The sequence below is a fragment of the Agelaius phoeniceus genome, chromosome 6 (genome assembly GCF_051311805.1).
Source record: "Agelaius phoeniceus isolate bAgePho1 chromosome 6, bAgePho1.hap1, whole genome shotgun sequence".
Lineage (NCBI taxonomy): Eukaryota > Metazoa > Chordata > Aves > Passeriformes > Icteridae > Agelaius > Agelaius phoeniceus.
In genome coordinates this window covers 3,186,903-3,212,168 of record NC_135270.1, presented here as the reverse complement: position 1 = coordinate 3,212,168, position 25,266 = coordinate 3,186,903, and the positions used below count along the sequence as shown (strand labels likewise).

Here is a 25,266-nt window from a genome sequence, read left to right as displayed (position 1 = left end):
TCCCCCTCCAGGAAGATTTGCCAACACTTGCACTGCACTAAAGAACAGAACCTTGCTGCACCTGGGGTCCAGGCTTAAGAATTTCCAAGGGCAGGTACATGCACTCAAAACCAGAAGATACTGGTGAAACAAGGCTCTGTTGTTTTGTTTTGTCAAGCTGGAAGCTTTTGAAACTGCTGAAATAATGATTTCATTCTTGTGCCAAAAATAAAAAAAATAAGATATGTGATTGCAGATTGTATCTGCACCGAGGTTAAAATGTAAAGGAAGCACTGTGTTAGAAACCTAGATGGCAAATGTAGATACAGCTATTGGATTTGGTCCCCTGGCCTTGAAAAAACTTTCATAGCAATGGTGAAATTGAGAACGTGACTTTTTTTTTTTTTTTTTTTATTATTAAATGGAGATCTAAACGTGAGGCAAATGCTAACTGAATTTGAAGGAAGGTGTTGGGGAGGAAATAAAAATGAAAGGAAAATAGGAAGAATAATAAAAATAGACCAAAGTCGCTCTGTTTTTAGATTTCAGGGCTCCTCTCGGGGCTCCTCTCCGGGCGCTGTCCCGCAGCGCCACCTCCCGGGCCCGGGGACGGGACAGTCCCGCTCCTCCTCATCCTCATCCTCATCCTCATCCTCATCCTCATCCTCATCCTCATCCTCATCCTCTCCTTCTGCCGCCCGGTTCCACCTCAGCCTTTCCAAAGCACCCCTCTTTCACCAGCTTCTGTGGCAATAAAATAGCTTCTGTCCCTAGCTCAGTCTGACTGCACACAGGAGGACCTTGTCTTTTCCCTGTGCATACATAAATATCACACACACAGAGATATATAGATATACAGATATATCTAGATATTAATATGTATTAAATATCATCTAGATATATAGATGTAGATATAGATATAGATATAGATATAGATATAGATATAGATATAGATATGTATAGATAGATATAGATATGTATAAAATATTATCTTGTATTTCTATTATATATTTATAAATATTGTGTTTTTATTATGTATTTATAAATATTATATTTGTAACTTTTATATTTATATTCATATTCATATTCATATTCATAAATAGTGTCTATTTATTATATATTTTAAATATTTTAAACATATATTTTAAATATTTTTAAACATATATTTTAAAGATTTTTAATTTTTTATATTTTTTGTATTTATATATTTTTTTTTTTATATTTACACATTTATATACAATAATCTATAAATGCTGCAGTGCAATGGTGTGCCACAGCAGCATTTTGCATCCACCCTTTTCCTGGAGGACTCACCATCCCTCTCCACCAAAACCACCATTCCTTACACTGTTTCTACTACAGAGCCATGGCAAAAACACCTGTGCTGTCATCCAAGTTCTGGCTACTAACACCCAGAAACATCATGCATAATGAACAAAAAACAGCAAAACTCTTAGGAGAAGATGTTAATTTTTTTTTTCCCTTACTGTTAAAATAGTTGGGGTCACAAACGCCCAACAGACTCTCCAGAATTTACTTGGCTGGAATCCAATCATCATTTCTATATCTTCACAAAATCTTTGCAGTCCTGTAAACAGCAAAAGGAAGAGCAGTTAGGTGTGAAAGAAACCAGCTGCAGTCTGCAGCAGAGCTCTGGTGCCCTCCCTTGTGCCTAACTATGAAAACAAACTCCAAATTTTTGTTTGAAAGCTTTCCTTAACTGCACAGTAAAAATGGGATTAATAGAGTGGGAACCATTCCAATATAATATTTCCTTCTTAGGGATTAAAGCAATTGAGCTTTTACATTGAGATTAGGTGTTTAGTATGTTTTGTGTTAAAGCATTACTGATATGTACTGGGTAGCTGCAATTATTTGCCTGTTTATTCCCCTGTGAAGATCAGCCTTATTAATATCCAGGCAGTATTTCAGCTTCTCTTTACCTGCTACATGACTGGATTACAGCTGTACCCCTCAGCACTGAAACTGCTGATGTCCTGCTCTTTTCCCCCTGATGAATAAACGATACTTAAAGTCCCTAAAAAGCACCTGTTGTAAAGATTTTGAATTATATTCAATGTTGTCTGAACAAAAAGGTCAGCTGATATGTTAACCTTCGTAAGGTTACTTGAGTTAATAAAAGATGCAAGATTGGGAAATGTTATTTCAGCAAAATGCAACATTTCAGAAAATGTTCTTTTCATTCTGCAGCTCCTCCCTGGCCATGCCATGTGCCAGGAAAGGTGTGTTGGTCAGCAGCTGCTATTCCTGGTGGTTGTTAGTAAGTTAGTTGTTAGCAATTTCATTATTAGTAATTTATCCAAAAGTTTAAAAAAATCCTAAAATTGATTCCAGCTTTCCTAGAAGGGAGAGGTCAGAGCTCATCTGTTCACATAAATGTTTAAAATTTGGGCCAATTTTATCTAAATTTTGCAAAGCATTGTTCTGTAGCATTTTGTCTAACTTGCCTGATGTGGGGAAAGCTTAAATACTGGACAAAAGGCACTGAGTAAGGGAAGAAATGCCTGTAACAAAAGTAATAAACTACTTTATTCCTTATTGTATAGAGTCAGCTGCTGCAGCTGCTGAGTGTAAGAGGGGATAATCCCAGGCTTGATCCTCCTCGTTTGGAAGCCTTTCTGCTGATATCAAGGAGAAATGAATCTCTCCACCTGATTGTTCTGAGAATTAAGAAAGTGAAACGCTAGCATTGGTCCATCCTCAGTGCCCTGTGATGCAGGAGAAGGCAGCAGGGCTGGGGGATGCTTGGCAGCCCCCAGGGCCAGCTCAGGGGGGAGCACATAGTATAGAGAGAGAGAGAGAAGAGCTAAAGAACCCTGTTATCATAGGGAACAGAGAAAAAAAAATACAGAAATTAAACAGGAAAGTGGCACTGCAAGGACTGGATTTAAAATCTGCATTGGGTGTAAGCTCAGAACACTGAGCCCAAGGTAACTCAGAGGTCACTTTTTTCCTTCTGGAATTTCTTTCCTTCTTTTTCTCTTTTACTGACTACCACAAGTTTTCTTCCTCAGCAAGCCTCTTCTGTGTAAAATACATGTAATTTTTATGACCCATGGAATCACTGTACTTCAGCACCAGGCTGACTAATTGAGTCCTTCTCCATTTGGTAATAGAAGTTTGTATAGAAGAACAGAATAGAAGTTTGTCTGGACAAAATGTACCCTCCAAGGTCATCGTGTGATGGAGCTGGAAGGAGATTTTTTGCTGTAATTGAACAATTTGTCCCTGTATTTTATTTACCTGCAGTGAGTGTGAGGGAGGTGCTCACACAAAGCTGGGCTTTAATTGCAGCAGCACAAAGCTGATGGGTATTTCCACAAAGTTTAAATCTCATTTCAAGTGTCTGCTTCAGCCACACTTGCTGCTGCAAAGAAGGGATACCTAACTGGATAATTACCAAGGGTTTCTGCCTCCAAAATTCATGCTGGCTTCATGAAAACCTGCACAGATTTGTTTGAAACTCTAACTTTAAAAATAAAAAATAAATTCCTTTTAGGAATGGTCAGTAGAAATTCCCAGTGTAAGGCACTCTTAAATATTAGCAATTCAGGAGTCAAATGTATATAACAGATGGAGGGATTACACATTGCATGTCTCTTTCCAGTGGAAGTTGCACAGAAAAAATGCAAAGGATATTTTAGTTTACAGAACACCAACTTTTTTTTCCCAGATCTTAGTAAATCTGATCTCCCTCTCAGATCAGCCAGGCCTGCTGAATAACTCTGGGAAATAAACAACACATGAAAGTCCATATCTGATTTTTCCCTCTCTAAAGTAGAATGATGTATTCATAGGCGCTGACATATAAAATCCATTTAAAAGGAGACTGCAAACCTAGCCAGACAACTACTTCACTATTCTGCTACAGGTAAAATGTTCAAAATGACTAATGCTTTCTACAAATACACAGCAGCAGTTTCCACTCACCCTGACAACAAACCTTCCCAAAAACAAACTGACAAAAACCAGTTCTGGATGGAGCATAAACAAAGTTTCCATCATGTATTTTCAGTTTCCAGCAGTGCTTCACTCAAACACACAGGGATTTTTGTCTTTAGCTTCATGCTACAAAATGCAACGGTGGGAATTATGCTGGTGATTAAATTAATACCCCCACCTCTAAGCTGTTCTTTACTAATCATTCATCATAATCTGAACAATCGGAGAATACACATCTGAACCAGCATGGGAAGTAAAAATCTGCATTTGATTGTATCATGAAGCACTGACTCTACTGAAAAATAAGTGATCACAAGGAAATAACCACGTGTGTCTCTTTTTAATTTAAAAATCTCAGCAAGCTCAGCAGGCTCAGCAAGCAGAACATGTAACAAGAAGTAAAGACAAATTTATTTCATCATAACAGCACCTGCCACTGTCGTGCCAACCTGCTTGCCATGAAGAGTACAAGTGCACAGAGAAAGGTGGCAGTGGAGTGTAAAACAGCAGTTGTCAGACCTTGAAAATGTATTATGCCAGTTTTGAGCACTACTTGAAGGGATACAACACGAGCAGCAGCTTTGCTTGTATTTACAACACACAAATCACAAATGCACAAGATGTATCCCTGTGCCCAGTCCTTGCAAAAGCAGCTTTAGCACAGTAAAAGTAGCTCTGGCACATTAGTCAAACAGGCAATGATTTTAATGCCTTTCCTTTTTATTTGCACAAAAGGAAGCTCCTCAGTCTAGCAAAGGATTAATTCCTTTGAAATAGATTGCAGCCAAGGTTTCACCAGCATCTGTTGATGAACAATCAGTTGTACAAAAAGCACAAAAAGAATAATGGGTAATTTGTCAAACCTTTTCCACATCTGATTACACTGAAGTAATAACTCACTAAAAAAGCCTTCTCCCCCATTCAGGCCCTTCCTTTGCAGAGCTATTATTATTTCTGCAGTGTTTTATGTTTTTCATAAGTGTTAATGCTTCAAGGGATACTGGAATTGCTGGGCAAAGCAAACAGTGGCCAGAGCAGTTTTTTCTTCCAAACCTACTAAGATGTCATTCCACAAAGCCTGGTTTGCAGTGCTTCTGCCACACAGTGTTCAGAGGAGGAACAGAGCCAGTTCTTCCTCCCTGTTTACCTTCATCCTTATTTAAAATCATGCAGAGCAAAGAAATTTCACAGATTGAAGTAGGTTTTAAAATACTAAAAATATTTTAAGCACAGAACTTTTTCACACTAATAGCAATGGCTTTAAAGGGGGCAATATTTGGCACAGAGCAGGTGATGCTGTCGATGCTGGTGGCCATGAAGAGTGAAAACATCTAGCAGAGCATGGCTCAGGCATGCTATCAGCAAAGTGAGGAGGAAAAATCCCCAGCAAAACCTTAAAATCTCTGTAAGTCTCCCCACTCATCACTGCCTATGAAATTGCATTGATTTTAGAGAAGCTGGGTTTCATTTCACCTCTAAACCAACTCTACTTGAATTATTTACATTCCAGAGACCTAAAAAAGCAAAGAATTTTGTTCAACCAAAACATGACTTTTCTCTTTGTGTTTTGAGTATTTCCATAATATTCTATAACATTTCCTCACTAGGTCACATCTGGCTTAGCAGCCAATCTCTCAGGCGTACCCACTGAATTGGATGTCAGTGGAGGTTAAAACACACTGCTGAATTTCCATGAAGCCAGAGAAAACAAGGAAGGGCTGATTCCCTGTCCTGTCTATAACATTTATTTCTCCAGCAAGAGCACCAAATTCTGCATGATTTGAAACCTGGACTATATTTTAAATTCTGTGTGATTTGAAACCTGGACTATATTTTAAATTCACCATGATTTGAAACCTGGACTATGTTTTAAATTCTGCATGATTTGAAATCTGGACTATATTTTAAATTCACTGTGATTTGAAACCTGTACTATATTTTAAATTCTGCATGATTTGAAACCTGGACTATAATTTAAATTCTGCATTATTTGAAACCTGTACTATATTTTAAATTCACCATGATTTGAAACCTGGACTATATTTAAAAGCACTTATATTACAGAGTGGACTCCACAACACAGGCAGGTACAAGTATTCAGTGAAAAGGGCCAGAACCCAAAGTCAGTGGCTACACAAGCAGCTTCAGCAGAACATCTTGGATTTTTATGCCTAGCTGATTAAACTCTATAACCCATTCCTGTCCACAGAAACAGCAGAAACAGCCTTCCATTCCAGGCATAAATTTTTTTTTTATGGTATGGGGGAAGATCTTTACATTTCCAAGAATCAGCCTGCTGAAAACACTGGGCAAGTCTGGGAGCACATCAGCAGCTGGTATCAATTGTTGCAACTACAGCAGCTTTGTGATGATTGCACTGTTTCATACTAGCTGAGGATGCACAATTTAATGTACATCAAGAGGGATCAACATCACTGGTGTGACCACTGTGGGATAATTAATCATCCTGAGGAGCTGCCCAGTCTTGAGTCTACATTATGGACAAATAAGAAGGAGGGAAGTTGGATGTGCACATGGGGAAAAAGCCTTCAGAAGTTGTTAAATGCTGTGTTGGGTGTGCAGGGACAGGTTTTGGTAGCAGTGGGGCTACAGGGGTGGTTTCTGTGAGAAGCTGTAAAAGCTTCCCCTGTGTCTGGCAGAGACAATCCCTGGAGGCTCCAGGGCAGACCCACCACTGGCCAAATCAGAGCCAATCAGGAATGGTAGCAACATCCCTGAGAAGAGATTTTAAAAGGATAAAAATAAATTATTCTACAGGTGTTATTTCAGCAGAGAAGAGCAGGCTGAGAACACGTGAGGGGAAAAGCCCTGCAGATGCCCAGGGCAGGGCAGAAGGAGGGGCAGGAGCTGCTCCAGGTGCTGGAACCGAGATTCCCCTGCAGCCCCTGGTGAGGCAGCTGTGACCCTGCAGCCCCTGGAGGGCACAGGGATGCACAGACCCACCTGCAGCCCATGGAGGGAGGGCACAGGGATGCACAGACCCACCTGCAGCCCATGCAGGGCACAGGGATGCACAGACCCACCTGCAGCCCATGGAGGGAGGGCACAGGGATGCACAGACCCACCTGCAGCCCATGCAGGGCACAGGGATGCACAGACCCACCTGCAGCCCATGGAGGGCACAGGGATGCACAGACCCACCTGCAGCCCATGGAGGGAGGGCACAGGGATGCACAGACCCACCTGCAGCCCATGCAGGGAGGGCACAGGGATGCACAGACCCACCTGCAGCCCATGGCAGAGTGGCCCACATTACAGACATTCATGGACAACTGTTGCTCATGAAATGGACTCATATTAGAGGGGTTCATGGAGAACTGCCCTGTGGGAATAACCCCATCCAGGGGCAGGGGAAGGACTCCTCTCCTGAGCAGCAGCTGGAACAACCTGTGATGAACTCACCATAACTCCCATTCCCCATCTCCCTGTGCTCCTGTGGGGATGAGATAGAGCTGGCAAGGAGGGAGTGGTGGGGGCAAAGTTCTTAGGATTTATTTTTATGTCATTATTCTGCTCTGTTTTTCTTAGCAATAAATGCAATTAATATCCCCAAACTGGGTCTGTTTTGCCCATGGCAGTATTGGTTGAACAACCTGCCTCAGTCCTTATCTCAACCCATGAACATTTGTTATATTTCCTCTCCCATGCCCAGTTGCAAGAAGGCAGTGATAGAGCAGCTCTGGTGGGTGCCTGGCATCCAGCTAGGGCCACCATTTAAAGGGATCCTGAAGTCCTGTCATGCTTCTGTCCAAACTAAGAGTGTTTTGGGGCTTTAATTACAGAGAAAAATTATTCCTTTCCTTAAGAATTTCACTTCTCATTCTCTAAAATGTCGCTTTGACAGAGGCTATCCAATAACAAGGTTTTTTTCTTACCGTAGATGTAGGAAACTCCAACAAGCTCAAAGATGGCAATAATGACAAGAGAGTAAGAGGCTGCATAAGTGTCCACAAGCTGCAACATGTACATTCCACCCTGAGGAGAGAAAGAGAAAGGATGGCACTGAGGTGGGCAGACTGGAGAGGAGCAGGAGCCAAGGCAGCATCCACACATCAGCTGGAGCCAGGCTCTTCCTTCTGGCTCAATGAATGTCAAACCCAACAGGAAAAAAGCAGAGGGCACACCTGATTCTGCTAGCTAGGACAGCTTGGGAAGACTTTGAATTCAGTCCTTTAAGATGAAGGACTGAACTGTGATCAGAACTTCTGCCTGCAGCATCTCAAAACACATAATACCACAACAAAATCAAAATCACCATTGGAAGCACAGCTGCCATAAATAATGAGTCCAGTTCATCTGTTTGGAAAGGATTTAATATCCTGTCTCCATGATGGAGTTAAGATGCATAATTCAAGTGAATAAAGGACTGAACAACAAAGTTGGGCTAGTAGGTGATGAGGTAAGGGGGAAGAAAAGAAAGAAAAAAGGAATGGAAGGATGGATAAAATATTAAGATTTTGTCCATCTCATCTTGAAATTATTTATCATGCTGAAGGTATTAGTGAAGAAGACACTGAAGTTTATCAGTAGTAGATGGGAATTCCAATATTAACTCCACAGTTTGCAGAGATCATCAGTATGTGTCTAGTCTCAGAGGAAAGGCACTCAAAACAAGTGTGCATATTTATATCACATTCAAAATTGGGGTTTTTTTCCTTTATTCATAGAATGGGTTGGGAGAAACCTTAAAGATTATTTCATTCCAGCCCCCCTGCCAGGGCAGGGACACCTCCCACTATCCCAGGCTGTTCCAAGCCCCATCCAGACTGACCTTGGACAATTCCAGGGATCCAGGGGTAGCCACAGTTGCTCTGGGCACCCTGTGCCAGGGCTTCACCACCCTCACAGGGAAGGATTTCTTCCTAATGTCTGATCTAAACCTGCCTTCTGTCAGTGTGGGCTGAATACTTAATTCATTACTATTACTATATATATATATATAAATATATATGTGTATATATATATATATATATTTGTTTGTTTATTACTATTTATTTATTACTATTACTATTTATTTATTAATGTTTATTACTATTGCTATTATTGCTATTACTATTATTACTATTGCTATTATTACTATTACTAATTTATATATTTATTTATTTATTACTATTACAAAATGTTACTATTTCGGAGATGTTTGGCTGGAGAAAAATTTAAAGGCCTGTTTCTCAGAAAGACTTGAACAGCAAAGTCTTTTAAGAATATCTCAGTCAGAGCATCCTTTTTGTTTGTTTGTTTTAGTTTTTTTAAATAAGGTTTTGAGACGCAGCATGTGTCGCTTGTGTCAGAATTCAGCCAAACACTGTGCAGCCTGTGCAGGAGAAAAGCAGCCAGCAGAGGGGGACTGGGGCCAGGCAGTGATGCTCAAAGCCAGCGTGGTTACCTGAGTGATCATAGGAAAGCCCATGATGAAGAAGGACACGCAGCAGCCCAGGGTGAACAGAGCCTTGTGTGTCCGGAGGTACTTGGGGAACTCGTCTGACACCGAGGTCACGATGGTCTCGATGGTGGCAAACTGACAAACAAACAGAAGGGTTCGTTTCAGTGCACACAGACTGCTCCAGCTGCACAGAAAACATTGGGATTTGATCATTATTTTGAGTCTTAGGTGTTAAATGCTCAGATGGCGGCACCAAAGCTCTGCCAAAATGATTTCAGCATTGACGGCCTTACTGCATTCCTCTTTTTTGCATGAGTCACTGCTCACACGTGTCGCAGACATCTTTTATGGAAAATCCTTTCCTTAGGATTTTTCCTCCTGAGAAGCTGAGAGGCCTCAGGAACAAAATGTAAGCAATGGTTATCTGCTGCTGTGGAATGCAACAGGTGCATCTGGGATTGGCCCATCTTAGATGTTTGTAATTAATGGCCAATCACAGTCAGCTGGCTCAGACAGAGAGCCCAAGCCACAAACCTTTGTTATCATTCTTTCCTATTCTATTCTTAGCTAGCCTGCTGATGAAAGCTTTTCTTCTATTCTTTTAGTATAGTTTTAATGTAATATACATCATAAAATAATAAATCAAGCCTTCTGAAACATGGAGTCAGATCCTCATCTTTCCCTTATCCAAGAACCCCCGTGAACACGGTCACACACATGGGAAATAGCAATCAATTGCATGGTCCTCCAAACAAATAAATAGAAAAATCAAAAGGAAAAGAATGGGACACAAGAGCAGTTTACCATGGTGTCTAATCCGAGAGTTAGAAGCATCAAAAAGAATATTATAGCCCAGAAGGGAGAGAGGGGCAGCCTAGTTAAGGCTTCTGGGTAAACCACAAAAGCAATCCCAGGACCTAGAAATAAGAAAAATAAAGATTGTCAGATTCAATCGTTCCTATTTACAAAAAGGCTCAAACATTACAGAGTTTAGCATTACCTGATTAATTTCTATTTACACTGTAAACTTCAAATCACTTACTTAGTCCAACTTTCCAAGCAGAATGCATATTCAACCAGTATACAAACACACTGATCCAAAAGTTTTAAAAAATAGCAAAAATTGCACACTGCAGCAATGTTTCTGTGATCAAATTCCTGCAATTTCCCTGCCAATTAGAAACCCATGGCAAACATCCACACTTCAGTGCTACAACATGAATGGAAATGCAAATACTCTTCTTCAACTCACTGCCACACTGTTAAATGAGGAGAGAATATAAAACATGCCCAGACCTGACACCAGACAGAAGGTAACAACTGCTGTGATTCTAAAAAAATCCACAAGAAAACCCAAAATAATGCAGAGCACAAGAAATAAGGAGATGGAATCTTTTAAAGCCTAAATCAGGAATTTCCCATCCTTTTGTTTGTTTGTTTGGGGTTTTTTTTGGTTTTGTTTTTTTAATATATATATTGGGCTTTAATATCTATTGATCATAAAGAAAAAGTATTTTGTAATTGCTTGGATCTTTATATATATACATATATATATATATAGGGCTTTAATTTCTATTGATCATAAAGAAAAAGTACTTTTGTAAGTGCTAAGATCTATTTTTTTAATATATTTTTTATATTTTTATATTTTTAAGCACTTTTGTAAGTGCTTAGATCTTTATATATATATTGGGCTTTAATTTCTATTGATCATAAAGAAAAAGTATTTTTGTAAGTACTTAGATCTTTATATATATATATATTGGGCTTTAATTTCTATTGATCATAAAGAAAAAGTATTTTTGTAAGTGCTTAGATTTTATACATATAAATATATATATATGGCTTTAATTTCTATTGATCATAAAGAAAAAGTATTTTTGTAAGTGCTTAGATTTTATACATATAAATATATATATGGCTTTAATTTCTATTGATCATAAAGAAAAAGTACTTTGTAATTGATTAGATCTTTTATATATATATGTATATATATGTATATATATATGTATATATATATATATATGGCTTTAATTTCTATTGATCATAAAGAAAAAGTATTTTTGTAAGTGCTTAGAAGTGCCTGGGAGCAGAGGCTGCAGGGCTGTGGTGGCAGCATTACAGCAGGTGGCACCTCCTCTCCATCCATCCATCCATCCATCCCAGCTCAAGGGATGCCCCCTTCAAGCATTCTGAGATACAGATGCCATGAGCCAAGTTGTCCTCATGCCAAGGGAATGGGGCTCCCCGCTGGCTCTGCCCTGGACATTTCTGCTTTAGATCACTGTGCCCCAGTTCCTCCAGCTGCACGTGCTGCTTGTGCTCAGGAGAGAGCTGCTGCTTGCTCATGTACTGAGAAAAATCCAGTTTCAGCAGCAGAAAAATCATCTCCTTGGCCAGCCTGTGCAGTGCTTGGGGTTCAATTCGGAGCAAAAGGAAAATACAGAAGTTAAAACACAGTAAAAAAAAAAAAAAAACTCTGTACATGACTCAGTAAGTGCTGCTTCCTTTAAAATGTGCTGCGGAAAAATTACATTTTGCATGTGGAACCTCTGTTTTATTAACAAACACCTCTTTGATCTCTTAATGAAAAGATTTCTTCTTGGCTGTTGGAGATAAGGACTCCGTTTAAACTCACTGCCTGCATATAGAAGTTTAATTAAGCCTCAGAATAATGAGTTCCCATGAATCACACCTTTAGGAAAAGTTAAATTATAGAATATGAGCATGTCTCCAGGTCAGCCCCTCCTAGATAACACACACCTGGTAGCATCCAACCACAGGAAATGGTGACAGGGAGGCAAGCTCCCATTCCTTCCATCTTCCAAGATTTGGTGGGTATGAACTCTTTATAAAAGTGTATTAAAGCCAGGAAAACTCCAAGTACTTTATATGTCTTAAAAAGTAAAATTACCTTGAACTTTCATTTTAAGGTATAATATTTTTCAACTACACTGTGTTCTTAATCAGAGAATAGAACAAAAAGAGGTTGTGCTGTCTTTCCCTCCATGTTTTATTTGTTCATCAGATAAATGAGTTTTTCCTGAAAAGAAAACTCTAAATGAAAAAAACATACTATGTTTTTCAGATTAATAATTTAGGAGAAAAAAAAAAGAAAAAAATTTAAAACCCTTTGTATTTCCATTAACATTTTCATTCAAGGTTTTGAAAACTTGAAAGGAGATTATGCTTCATCATCATTTTGGCTTTTTTTTTCCTTCACTGCAAAAAGAAATACAACTTTAGAATTGAAAAAAAATAATAATTAGGCAATGACAAGGGCTATTCTTTTCACGAGTTCTTGGGTTTGCTTTTTAACTACTGTTATGCAATATGCATAATGCACCTCAGTCCACAGTTACCCCTTCATCTTCACTCTCTTCCTATTGCAAATCCATCCTCTATTACTTCACTAACTTTTGTTTCCCCCTGTCAGGGAGAGCAGCAAAGCCTCACCCTCATGAAATAATTCCACATTATCTGAACAGGCTCTTACAAATGCCCTCACAGCTGCCCCCACATCCCCTGGGACAGCTGGGAACAGAGAGATCCAGCCTGGGACGAGGTGCTCACTCCAAGACACCAAGCAGAAAAGGGCTTTTGACCTCCTGTGCTGAATATTTCACATCTCCAGAGAGAGGTGCCAGCTGAGCCAGGTGTTCCCTCCACATGCCTGGCAGTCCCATCCCTCACCCATCCCTCTCCACATCTCTTGGGAGCTGCCTCTGCAGCCCCTCTCAAAGCTCAGCTCCTTTAGCTCCATCTCCTCACAAATCATTTTGGCGAGTGCAGCATGGTTGAGATTTTGGGGCTGCTTTTGTTGTTTGCTCCAGAATGGAGGTAAAGTCTAAAATATTCATGTAGACATTACTCCTAAAAACTGACTGGCACTCTGAGCTATGGTTCTGTGGGCATAGTGGTGCTCAGCTCTACCAGTTAAGCTCAGCTCTACCAATTCAGACCTCTCAGATCCCCACTAACGACCACCTCTCTTCCCTAACCAAGGTGTTCTAAGCAGTTCTTCAGAAATGTTTTACTTGTCTGAGGAGGCATCTCCTTGCTCCCCACAGCTCAGAAGCACAACCCACCCCTCGCGCCAGATTTCTCCCACCCTCCTCTCATCCAAAATTCCAGCCACCAGAGATAACTTTTACCTTGTCAAATCCTCCTCAAACAGCAGCAGAGACCAATGAGAAGGCCAATAACCACCCCACCCTACCCTCCACCAGTCATTTACACAAAGGCTTAAAATGAGTCTCAATTTCCTTCCTTCTCTTACCAAACAAGTGATTAACAGGCTTTAATTAAAATCTTGACTTCTCAGGCTATCTTCTCCTGTGCAGAAATGCCTGCACTTGGTTTAGTAATCCACACCATGAAGTCACCATTCCCACCTCCAATATCAATGACACTGGAGCCATCATATAGCAAATATCTGTGATCATTAATAACAGAGCTGGAAGTGCCACAGGGTGCCTGTCTAAGTAATGAAATGCCAGTGAGCCCTACCTTGGTCTGCCACAGCTTCAATATTCACTTTGAGTTCATTTGCCATGAAGCCAATGACTGAGAAGATGACAAAGCCTGCAAATATACTCGTGGCACTGTTGGTGCACGTGACTATCAGTGTGTCCCTGCAAAGAAAGCACAAGAAGCCCGTTGGGATACACAGGAGGAAGGTTTTGTACATGTATTTGTATTTCAGGAGTTTCTCATCAGCACACACAGCTTGTGGGGGTGCTGGTGAAGGCACACTTTTACACCCCTCAGGTGCCTCTGGTGCTGATCAGAGAGCACAGAAGTCTCCACAGCAGCACCAGGAATCAGCTCTGCAAGCTTCCATCACCCACGTGCTGTGCAGGAACCACAGGCCAAGCACATCTGCTCTTGGCCTCCCTGAGGAACAGGGTGACTTCATTTGTGACACATTTTTTAACTCTTTGCCTCACAGGACATCTGCTCTCCACATTGGGTATGGACCAACCACTGCTGCCCAGCTGAGATGATTTTTGTCTTGTCTTTCTTGTGCTTATACACAAAATTCCTGTACTTTGCAGAGCTTGCTCAATCACCTTCCTGTCTGTAGAGGGAGGACTCCTTGGTACCTTTTTCCATGGTTGTTATTATCAAAGGAATCTCAAGAAATCTACAGCTGAACATCTCACTATGCTGGATATGTCAAGACCTGACAGCAAACCAGCCCTCCACAGTTATTGCATTCTTAGGAATGTAATAGGATCTTTCAATAGGATTTTTCTTCAAACAATATGCATGTCCAGAGAACTTCCCCATAAACTACTACGTCTTCAGGAAAACAAATCCCTCACTTTAAATGTTTAGGGGGTTTATGGTGGCTAGAATTGTTTATTCCTACTGATATTGTTTTGTCAGGAAGAGAATGAAACACGACTCGAAAAGCTGTCAAAGAACCTCACTGAGCTGGCAAACTTCTAGAATGTCCAACAGAGCTTGTGTTAACAGGAATTATTTTGTTAATTCTTTGGGTCTACAGAAAAAAAAAAAAAATGACAGTGTGCTGTTTGGAATCACCATGTGTTAACCTTCCAAAACCTAGATAGCTTTGAAATATTTCAGGTATTCATTATGAAGTCAATTTATGTAAATTTACTGCAATTATAGATTTTGGACTATGTTTAAAATCAATGTGCAACTGAAAATTACAATTGATGTATTAAAATGTAATGAATATAGAAATTGAAAAAGAAAATAGTCATACTTCATTTCAATATTCAAGGTTGTGTTGTAAAATTTAAAATATTGTGAGTAACTAAGCTTTTGTAATTATTTCTACTTTGGTCTCTCAGATCCCTCCCTAACAGAGGCAAAGCATTTATCAGGTATTAGAACTGTGATATTTTTATACTTCATCACCATGTATTCCCTTCAAAATTTTCATTAAGATCTTCCAAACGCCACAAAAGATTGTTAAGTTAGTGCAGAAAGGTAGCATGATGCTTCCTCCATTTTTCCCCCTGAGACTCTGATTGCAATTATTAATTAAAAAAAAAAAAAAAAAAACAGCTCAGGAATAGCATTTTCAAAAATAGGACCCAAAGGATTGCTGGGTGGGAGTTACTGTGTATGCAACACTGTTAGCTTTCATCCATATTTTGGGATAATTTCATTAAATTACTTTTTGAGCACTAGTAAAATAATTTTTTTAATTTCTTTTTAATATCCTCATTTCTTTTTTAAGTTAAGTACTCTGTATTGTGTACTTAGAAGCCATAGGAGATGGCAGTGGAAATCCCAAGGAGTGTTTGCCTTGAAATCTTGACTGGGGAAAGTTTTTGAGCATCTCTTGGGGGAGTCCCTGTGCATGCTGCTGGCTGTCCTGAATCAGCACCTCTGGCACTGCAAGAATTGGAAAAGCTCTGCTTCAGACTGACTTTAAAAACTGTAAAATAGCAGGGAAGCACTCCACTAGTGACACTTGCTTTTGTGTTTTCCACCTGCAGACATTTTAGCTGGCAGGCTTTTGCATGAAAAATTACACACTGTGACTTTTTCCCCGTGAAAAAAAATAGCTCTCAAAGAAGTGATTTTAGATTTCATAGCATGAAATAACTTTTTGCATGTAATTGGAAAAACTGGAAAAAGAAAGGACATTTAGGGGATGTAGGAATCCCATCAATGGAAGTTGCCAGTTAAAGTCCTGCATGTTTCACTCTGCTCATGGGCTGTCCTCCAGCAGAGCTGCCAAGTGATTCTGTCTCACTGCCCACAGCTCCTGGCACATCCCAGGCTGCCCTTCAGCCTCAGCCTGCTCATTCTGAAAGTGGGCAGCCAGCAGGAACTGTAACAAGCCTAAATGATCATCTTGAGACTAGTGGATTAGGATCTGGGGAGAGGAAAAAATACACAAAAATGGTTAAATGTAAACGAAATGCACGCACACCAAAAAGAAAAAAAAAATAGGAAAGGAAAGAGAAGAGAGGAAAAGAGAAAAAATACCAGAGAGGAAGAAAGAACAAAAGGGCAGCAGGGGAAAAAAACAAGGGAGAAAAAGACAAGAGACAGGGGTCTTGCAAACCAGATTTCTGGAAGATGAAGGATAACTGGTTTTGGACAAACCTGTTTAATAACACAGATGTATTTCACTCTTACACACCTGTAGCAGTTATTATGGAATTTGTTGTATGAAGAGAGGGTAATTAGACCTCCCCATGCTGCAGATAAGGAGAAAAAAATCTGAGTGGCAGCATCCTTCCAAACCTAAGTAGGAAAGAAAATGAAAGAGTGTTAGACCAATGGATGTCAATAGAATATTTAAAAGCAAAATCCTGCCACTAAATATATCAGGCTCATTTGAAAAGGAGCACTGTTCTTGTTGAGTCCATGTGAAAGGACACTATAAACCTTGCTGTATATGGAAGACACGAATATAAAAACCATATTGTTTGATGCATATCAGTTCAAATCCATTCAGAAACAAAAAATACAAGTCAAGAGGGAAAACCTGCATCAGATACTGATGTTTTCTCTGCCAGTGACCCTAAATAATACTTTACCCATGTAAGAGGAAGAACAAGTTTCCACAGATGACAACACCACTTCTGCACATGGAAAATGCTTGCAGCAGACCCCCTGGGATTTATTTTTATTATTATTATTATTATTATTATTATTATTATTATTATTATTATTATTATATCTTGTTATATAATTGTATAATTATATTATATAATAATATATATAATATATGTGAAATATATACCATAATATATATATTACATATATATATATATATATATATATAAAATATGTTATTTATCACCCCAGCAGCTCTGAGTGCAATATCAAACCCACCATAGCATCAATCAGCTTCTCCCACTTGGGTGTGATGAAGTACCAGATGCCATCCCCAGCTCCAGGCAGAGTTACTCCTCTTATGAGCAGGATGATGAGAACCACGTAGGGGAATGTGGCTGTGAAGTACACAACCTGCACAGGGCAGAGAAGAGGTTACTGAAAGAGTAAGAGGAGAGGAGGGGAAATGGAAATGCCACTATTGCCAGAAGAAGGCAATTACTCAGTCTCAGAGACAGCAGTCAGGGTTATGATAAACTAAGAAAACAACAGGGTTATTTCCCTGGAAATCTGAAATTTTACAGCTCTTCTTGCTGCTGGGAACAGGAAAAACATCAATAACAGTGGGAAGAGCTGGAATTCTAGGCAGAGAAAGGAAGATTCCTCTCTCCATCTGGAGAGGAACAACAGGAATTTAAAGCTAAAGGAAAATCCTGCTTTTGATCATTCCCCAGTGGGAACTATCCCAGTTCAGTGGAAACTAAATGAGAAATGCCATTCAGTAACTACATTTCTGTAGTTTTCTTCTATATTTTTCTGTATTTAACTAAAAAAAAAAAAAAAAAAGCCTAAAGAATTTTTATTACTGTTTGTACCTCTTAATAATTACATATCACCATGATGGTCCAAATTTAAAACAAAAGGAAAGTCTGCAGTTAGCTAGACAGACCTAATCATCATGATGTCTAAATACACAACAGTGGCTGTGTGTTTAATGTTTTAATAATTATCTAGAACACAGCTCAAATAAAATGTTGGATTATGGCCAGTTAAACTTTACATTCGACACAAAATAATTTCAAATATTTTTCACATCAATGTCCGGTCCTAAACAAAACAGAACCATAACACATGATGGAATTATATCATGGAATGGCTTGGGCTGGAAGGGACCTGAAAGATCATCTCATTCCAACCCCTGCCATGGGCAGGGACACCTTCCCCTAAGGCCAGGATGATCCAAACCCTGCCCAACCTGGCCTTGAACGTTTCCAGGGATGGGGCAGCCACAGCTTCTCTGGGCAACCCCTGCCAGGACCTCACCATCTTTACAGAGGAGATTTTCTTCCTAATCTCTAATCTAAACCCTCCCTCTGTCAGTTTGAAGCCATTTGTCCTTGTCCTATCACTCCATGTCCTTGTCCCAAGCCCCTCTCCGCTCTCCTGTGGCCCCTCTAGGTGGTGAAGGACCTTTCTCTTCCCCAGCTGAGCAGCCCCAGCTCCCTCAGCTGTCTCTGTAGCAGAGGGGCTCCAGCCCTCTGAGCACCTTTGTGGCCTCCTCTGGACTCATTCCAAGAGATCCTTCTGGTGTTGTGGGCTCCAGAGCTGGACACAGGGCTCCAGGTGGCTCCTCAGCAGAGCAGAGGGGGAGAATCACCTCCCTCAGCCTGTGGCTTGAGCTGAGGTGACTTCTGAAACTGCTTTTCAAACTTTTCTTGTTGGTTCAAGAGGTGTTTCAACAAGTTGCCCCTATGAATTTCTGTACAGTCAAGATACTGAACTAATCTCTACGTAATTACAGGATTTCTATTTCTAACACCAAGGAGTCAATATTTTCCTCTCTGACATCAGTGTCAGTATTTTTCCTGGCCACAAAGAGTCACTTAGAGAAATATCCATTGCCACATCCAAACCCACATTACTATCCAGTCTCTTGCCTTTCATGAAATATTTTTTCCTATCCCACTAGGGTAAGGGGAAAAAAAATCTCAACTTTGCCCTGGCACTCTGCATCCCTGGATTTTCTGTTAATTGCCAGGTGACCTCCCAAGAGGTGAAGTCAGCTTCTAGGAGCAAAGGGATGGCTTCAAACTCTGTGGCCAGCTCTAGAAAATTATTCACATCTCCATTTCCACTGTATTTATCCCAGGAAATACCCAGTGGTGCTGATCACACACACACCCACACTGAGTTTTTTTTAAAAAGTTCGGTTCTGGTTTTCAAATATGTTACTTAACATCTTAATTTACATCCAAATTTCCCGGATTCCAGTGAAACAAGAGATGACTGCAGAATATTTATGAACACCACACAGAATAGGGAAGGCTGGAAAGTACCATTTGTGCCATCCCACTGCTGAGTGCAGCTGAAGAGGTCATTTTAAATTTATTGAAAGTTAGAGAAAAAAACGTCGAACAAAAATAGTTTCTGTTTTGACTAGAAAGGAAAAAGGCATTTCAATTAATATTTAGTCATTCACTGAATATATTTTCAGTAATTCACCCCTTAAATGAGAGTGTGAGTCCCTAAAAACCAGCACCCTGCTTTCTTGTGAGTGTACAATCACAAATATTGTTCTTACTTTTCCTGATGACTTGATTCCTTTAGCAAGGGAGGCATAAACAATCACCCAAGCTAGGAAAAGAGACAATGCCAAGGGCCATCTAATCTCACCAGGATATTCAATCCCTGCTGAAATCTTCAATACAAAGTACCTAAGAATAAGAAGAAAAAAAAAGAAATTAAAAAATTTGGAAAAAAAAATAATGGAAGCAACCACAGGCAGCAATTCAGTGCAAATTCCTTTCTTTGTTCTGCCTCAGTGTCCTCAGCAGTTTCTCTAGATGGTTCCAGTGATTCTCCCCATGTATTATTTTATTTATCTGCAATGCAGTAGTAGATAAAACTGCCGGGCACGGGCCAACACCCCAGCTGTGCCAAGCACCACAGGAACAGAAAACAAGTAATCCAGCATTTGAATTCAGCTCTCATCATTCCTAAGCACAAAAAAAGAGCATCATTTGCTGCCCTTCACTACTGTATTTCTGGTTTTCCAAGCCATGTTGCTGCCCGTTCCAGTATTCCATTTTACAGAAAGAACAACATAATTGTTCTAAACAAAGAAAGATCTTACTTGAAGTATTCTTCACTCCCACTGACAAATGTTTTGTTTCCTTCCCTGGTGAAGTTAACCATGGTTAGATTTGGATAGGCACTCATACAGAAAGTGGAGTTCTTGATTTGTATTTTTGGGTGGTCGCCAATAATGCAGGAATCTAGGAAGGAACGAGGTGAGGGAACAGAAAAATAAAGCGCACAGATTTGTTGTTGTTGTAAAGTTGTTGTAAAGTGACAAGAATGCATTACATCACACCTAATTACTTGAACTTTTGTTCAGTTGCCGACACCTTTTCCAAAAGGTCGTTAACTAGATAAACTTTTTTTCGTTTTCATGTCATCGTGTATTTGGGACCGTTTGCAGAAACGGTTTTTGGGGTTTTTTTTTCGTTAAAGAGAAGCTTCTCTAAAGACAAATAATTTGTCTTCAGCAGACACTCCAGGCTGCCAGCTGTGGTATTGTGTTGCCTACACAGAGTTTTCCTCCGGGGGAAGGGAGGCAAAAATCGGCATTTTTAAAGCATTTAAATTAACAAATCTAATTTATGCTTGGGAAGGGATACTTTAAATAAAAGCAGAGGGAAGTGCCCATGGTACACAGATCACTCTGAGGTGGTTTGGGAAGGGGCCATCCGCACTCTCCTCTGGCATCTCCCAGGGGCGCAGCTGAGCTGCAGAAACCTCTGGAAAACCACCACGGGCACAGATTTTCAAACCAAACCAAATCCCTCAACAAAAGAAGAGTACAAGCGCGTCCCGCCTTACCTAGCAAAAGTTTGTTTTTGTCCTTGCAGTCGGGCGTGTTCCAGGGGTTGTTGCAGGAAGCCCAGGGCAGCACGGGCACGAAGGAGGCGAACAGGTAGAAGAGGGTGTAGCAGAGGATGATGTTGTAGTAAATGGCTATCAGCACCGAGATGATCAGCATGGCGATGCCGCAGCCTGCGGACACACGGGGGGACAGCAGGGAAAGCCATTAACCGAGCATCGCTTCCTCTGCTACAGACACGGCCACAGAGCCGGGGAGGGACGGAGGGAGGGGGGAATCGAGGGACGGAGGGATGGAGGGACAGAGGGAGGCATGGAGAGATGGAGGGAGGGAGGGAGGGAGGGAGGGAGGGAGGGAGGGAGGGAGGGAGGGAGGGAGGGAGGGAGGGAGGGATGGATGGATGGATGGATGGATGGATGGATGGATGGATGGATGGATGGATGGATGGATGGATGGAGGGACGAAGGGAGGGAGGCATGGAGAGATGGAGGGAGGGAGGGAGGGAGGGAGGGAGGGAGGGAGGCATGGAGAGATGGAGGGAGGGAGGGAGGGAGGGAGGCATGGAGGGAGAGATGGAGAGAGAGATGGAGGCATGGAGGGAGGCATGGAGGGAGGCATGGAGGGATGGAGGGATGGAGAGATGGAGGGATGGAGGCATGGAGGGAGGGATGGAGGGAGGCATGGAGGGAGGGATGGAGGGAGGGATGGAGGGATGAACGGAGGCATGGAGGGATGGAGGGAGGGATGGAGGGATGAACGGAGGGATGAACGGAGGCATGGAGGGAGACCCCGGCATGCGGCGGAGCGGGGCCGGGGCGGCTGAAGCCATGCGAGAGCCGCAGCGCGGGTCATGCTCCCCGAAGCGGCCCTGCCCCGCTCACCTTGCAGCGCGGGGATGGCTTTCCACACCGACACGGGGCCCTGACTAGCAAACTGCCCCAGGGAGACTTCCAGGAAGAAAATGGGGATCCCAGCTAGAGCCAACATCATCAAATAGGGGATGAGAAACGCACCTTGTGGCGGGCGGGAGGGGGAGAGAAGAGAGAGCAACCTGAATCACCCCGTGGTACTGGGGACAACTTAGTCAAGACATTTTTCTAACTTTTTTTTTAATTTTTCTATTAAAATGTTTCGGTTTGTTATCGATTCCCGGTGCCGACAGCCTCGGAAGGGGTAGAGGGGGTGAAGGTAGGTGTCAGCTTTCTACATTTCCAGCGTTTTCTACAGACAGTAAATCCTCATTATTGCTAAATGAGTATTTAACACCTCCCACTTAGAAGCGTCTACATGTAAAATGAAAAGGAAAAGAAAAAAGCTCACAATGTTAAAATAGTTCTTTAAAATTGCCTCTTCCCTGGCAGAAAACGGCTGTTTAAGGGCTCTACAAAACTGCTTTCCATGATCGCAGCCCCACTCCCCTCAGCTGAGAGCCTTTTCGAAGAGGGAAGGGGTTTGCAGCTGCAGGGTTTAACCCAGTAGCATCCACGGCTTCTCCGTTTCAGTGAGAGCCTCTGGTAGCAGAACCCCTGCAAATAAACTTCTTCTTCTTCTTCTTCTTCTTCTTCTTCTTCCCCTTGTCAACTGCAAACGGCATAGCCCCTCTTCCAGCTTCTCCTCTACTCAGCTGATCGACATTCCCTCTATTTCAAACGATTATTTTTCAATCGGATCACGGAGAGATTTAAAACAATTCCCCCAAGCCTCACGAAATAACGGGATATTATCCCGACCCTAAAGTCCCTCCTCCTTCCCCACGGCACCGATTGCGGATCCAGAGCCTGTGTGTAACCGAGGACGGGGGGTTCCGGAGCCCTGCCCCTGTGCTCATCACGTCTCTTCACATCCCTCCCTCTCCGGCCAGCACCAATTGCAGGGGTTTTTTTAAGAAAAGCGCTCCCTTTTAAGGAAATCTCGTCAGGGCTTTCCTGCTTTCGGAGGTGACCACCAAAAAAAAAAAAAAAAAAAAAAAAAAAAAGAAAGAAACCAAAAACCCACCAAAACCAAAAATAACGCGAAGAAAAAACCCCCAAACCAAATCAAATTAAAAAAAAAAAACCACTAAAACCAAAAATAACGCGAAGAAAAAACCCCCAAACTAAATCAAATTAAAAAAAACACAGCTAAACTAAAAATAACGCAAACAGAAAAAACCCCAAACCAAATCAAATAAAAAAACACCACCAAAACCAAAAATAACGCGAAGAAAAAACCCCAAACCAAATAAAATTAAAAAAAAACCAAAAGACTAAAACCAAAAATAACGCAAACAGAAAAAAACCCAAACCAAATCAAATCAAACAAAAAAAAAGCCACCAAAACCAAAAATAACGCGAACAAAAAAACCCCAAACCAAATTAAAAAAAAAACCACCAAAACCAAAAATAACGCGAACAAAAAAAAAAATCAAATAAATCAAATCAAACAAAAAAAAACCAAAACCACAAACAAACAAACAAAAACAACTTAGGCAAATGTTTCCCCAAGCGTGTCTGACGGTCTGAAGGTGCCCCCGCACCCCGGCTCAGCCCGGCCTGGCTGCCCGGCCATAGGAAGCCGCCGACCCCGCTTCCCTCATTTTTCTCCCCGCCAAAAAGGCCGGGACTGGCTCAGCCCCGTACGGTTCTGCAGGTAGAGAGACAGGAAAAAGCCATCATACCTCCCCCATTCTTAAAGGCCAGGTACGGGAACCTCCAGACATTGCCCAGCCCCACTGCATAACCCACCATGGAGAGGATGAAATCCAGCTTGCTGGACCAGTTCCCTCGGGCTTTATTTTCATCCCCCACATCGTCTTCCTAAAAAGAGGGGGGGAAAAGGTGAGGGGAGAGAAGAGAGAGAGATGGGAAAGCAGCCCCGTTAGCAGCACCGGCTGCGGCTCCACCGTGAGGGAGCCCCCGGGCCGGGGGAGCCTCGGGCCCCGCTCCCCGGCCGCCCCCGCCAGGCCTCTCCTTCAGGGACAAACCGCACCAGAAAGGGGTTAAAGCACGGCCCTGCCCCGAGCGCTCGGGGTGGGTGTCCCGGCCCCTGATCCCCCGTGGCCGGGTGGGTCCCATCGCTTCCCCCGGGGCCGGAGCCCTCGGTGGCCTCTGGAGGGTCAGGACCGAGCGCCGGTTCCCAGCGCAGCCAGGAGAAGTGGAAATGGCTTTTGCCGCAGCAGCAGCAGCAGCAGCGCCGGCCTGCAGGGTAAATGCAGGGTAAATGCAGGGTGGGCAGGAGGAGAGGGACTGTGGGGAGCGGGGGGATTCCCCACCGGCGGCATCCCCTCCCTCCCGGGACCTCTTATGGCATTGGGCTGCTTTATTTCGCCCGAATTTTGGTTATGGGGTGCGAGGCACGCAGCCCCCGGGGGTTTGGGCGGGCGGAGGAGCCTGAGGAGGGGAAGGGCAAGGCACCCTTCATGTGCTGGGGACAGGAGCAGACCTCATGTAAGGATGTGCGGGTCAGAGCCGCGCTGCACCCACAGGCTCTGGAATGACACGGGATGCTCGTTCCTACCGCCAACACATCGCTGGCACTCGCATCACCGCTAACACATCCTTAGCACTGACTGCTGGGGCTAAAATCCGCTCCCCCCTTCTTCCTTCCCCCCTCCATGCGGCATGGGCCCATCCCCGACCCATCGGCACCTGAATTTAGAGCTTCCACCCCAAATCGGTGCTGAGCGGCAAAGACTCTGCCACGAGCCGCAGCGGGGCAAGGAAAAGCTGTAAGGAGACCACTCACCCCCTCCACTCTGCCGGGGAGAACAGAGGTGTTGCCGTCGGCGCCCAGCACCACCGTGCTCTGGCTCAAGGTCACCCAGGCGTCCTTGGCGTTGTTCTGCTCCAGCGTGCTCTTGCCGAGGCTCAGGGCAGCGTCCCCGTCGGTGCTTTGCAAAGCGGGAATTTTGCAATGGGGGATCGCAGCCTGCCCGGCAATCCCTGCCCCGGGGCTCGGCTTGCAGGGGAGGCTTTCCGCAGGTTCCCTCCGGAGGAGGGTGGAGTTGGCTTGCACCGGGGTGCTGCTGAGCTTGCAGATCCCCACTTTGGTCCTCTCCAACTCGTTTGGTTTCGCTTCTTGGGAGAGAAAGGCTTTGCTGTCGTTGGAGAGTGACCGGGGAAGGCTGGCGCTGGCGGGCGCTGGCAGAGGGGCGTTTTGCGGCTCATTTTCGGGGCCGCTTCTCACAACTCCCGCACCTTCGTTGGGTCCGGGAGCCACCGCTTCAGGATTGTTCGCAAGCTGCTTGCTCATATCCCTTTGACTGGCGTAATCCTAAAATGAGAACGTCACATATTTTACCAAAAGGAGAAGAAGGGGGGGGGGGGGGGGGGTAAAAAAAAAAGTGTTGGCGCTGCGGAGATTGTACGAATTTTTGTCCTCGTGCAGGAAACGCATGCGCCAGAAAATCGGGATACAGGAGGGTTGCAGAATTTCGAGGAGCCACGGCTCTCCTGCTCGCCCTCCCATTCCACGTTAATGCTCTGGGGGGAAAAAGGGTACGGTACAC

General features: G+C 42.7%; 1 protein-coding gene across 1 annotated transcript in view; it reads right to left on the bottom strand.

The window, feature by feature from the left end:
• SLC6A5 (solute carrier family 6 member 5) overlaps positions 1 to 25,021 on the bottom strand; it is a 30,785-nt gene extending 5,764 nt beyond the window's left edge. Inside the window, exons 1-13 of the mRNA XM_077179380.1 lie at positions 24,504 to 25,021; positions 23,437 to 23,575; positions 21,662 to 21,793; positions 20,780 to 20,953; positions 20,031 to 20,172; positions 19,479 to 19,611; positions 17,177 to 17,311; positions 16,479 to 16,582; positions 13,856 to 13,980; positions 10,151 to 10,263; positions 9,350 to 9,481; positions 7,839 to 7,938; positions 1,467 to 1,567 (exon numbers count right to left, since the gene is read on the bottom strand). Of these exons, the coding sequence (XP_077035495.1) occupies positions 1,467 to 1,567; positions 7,839 to 7,938; positions 9,350 to 9,481; positions 10,151 to 10,263; positions 13,856 to 13,980; positions 16,479 to 16,582; positions 17,177 to 17,311; positions 19,479 to 19,611; positions 20,031 to 20,172; positions 20,780 to 20,953; positions 21,662 to 21,793; positions 23,437 to 23,575; positions 24,504 to 25,010 (2,037 nt within the window). The 5' untranslated portion in view covers positions 25,011 to 25,021. The remainder of the gene's footprint in view (positions 1 to 1,466; positions 1,568 to 7,838; positions 7,939 to 9,349; positions 9,482 to 10,150; positions 10,264 to 13,855; positions 13,981 to 16,478; positions 16,583 to 17,176; positions 17,312 to 19,478; positions 19,612 to 20,030; positions 20,173 to 20,779; positions 20,954 to 21,661; positions 21,794 to 23,436; positions 23,576 to 24,503) is intronic.
• Between the last annotated feature and the right edge of the window lie 245 nt (positions 25,022 to 25,266).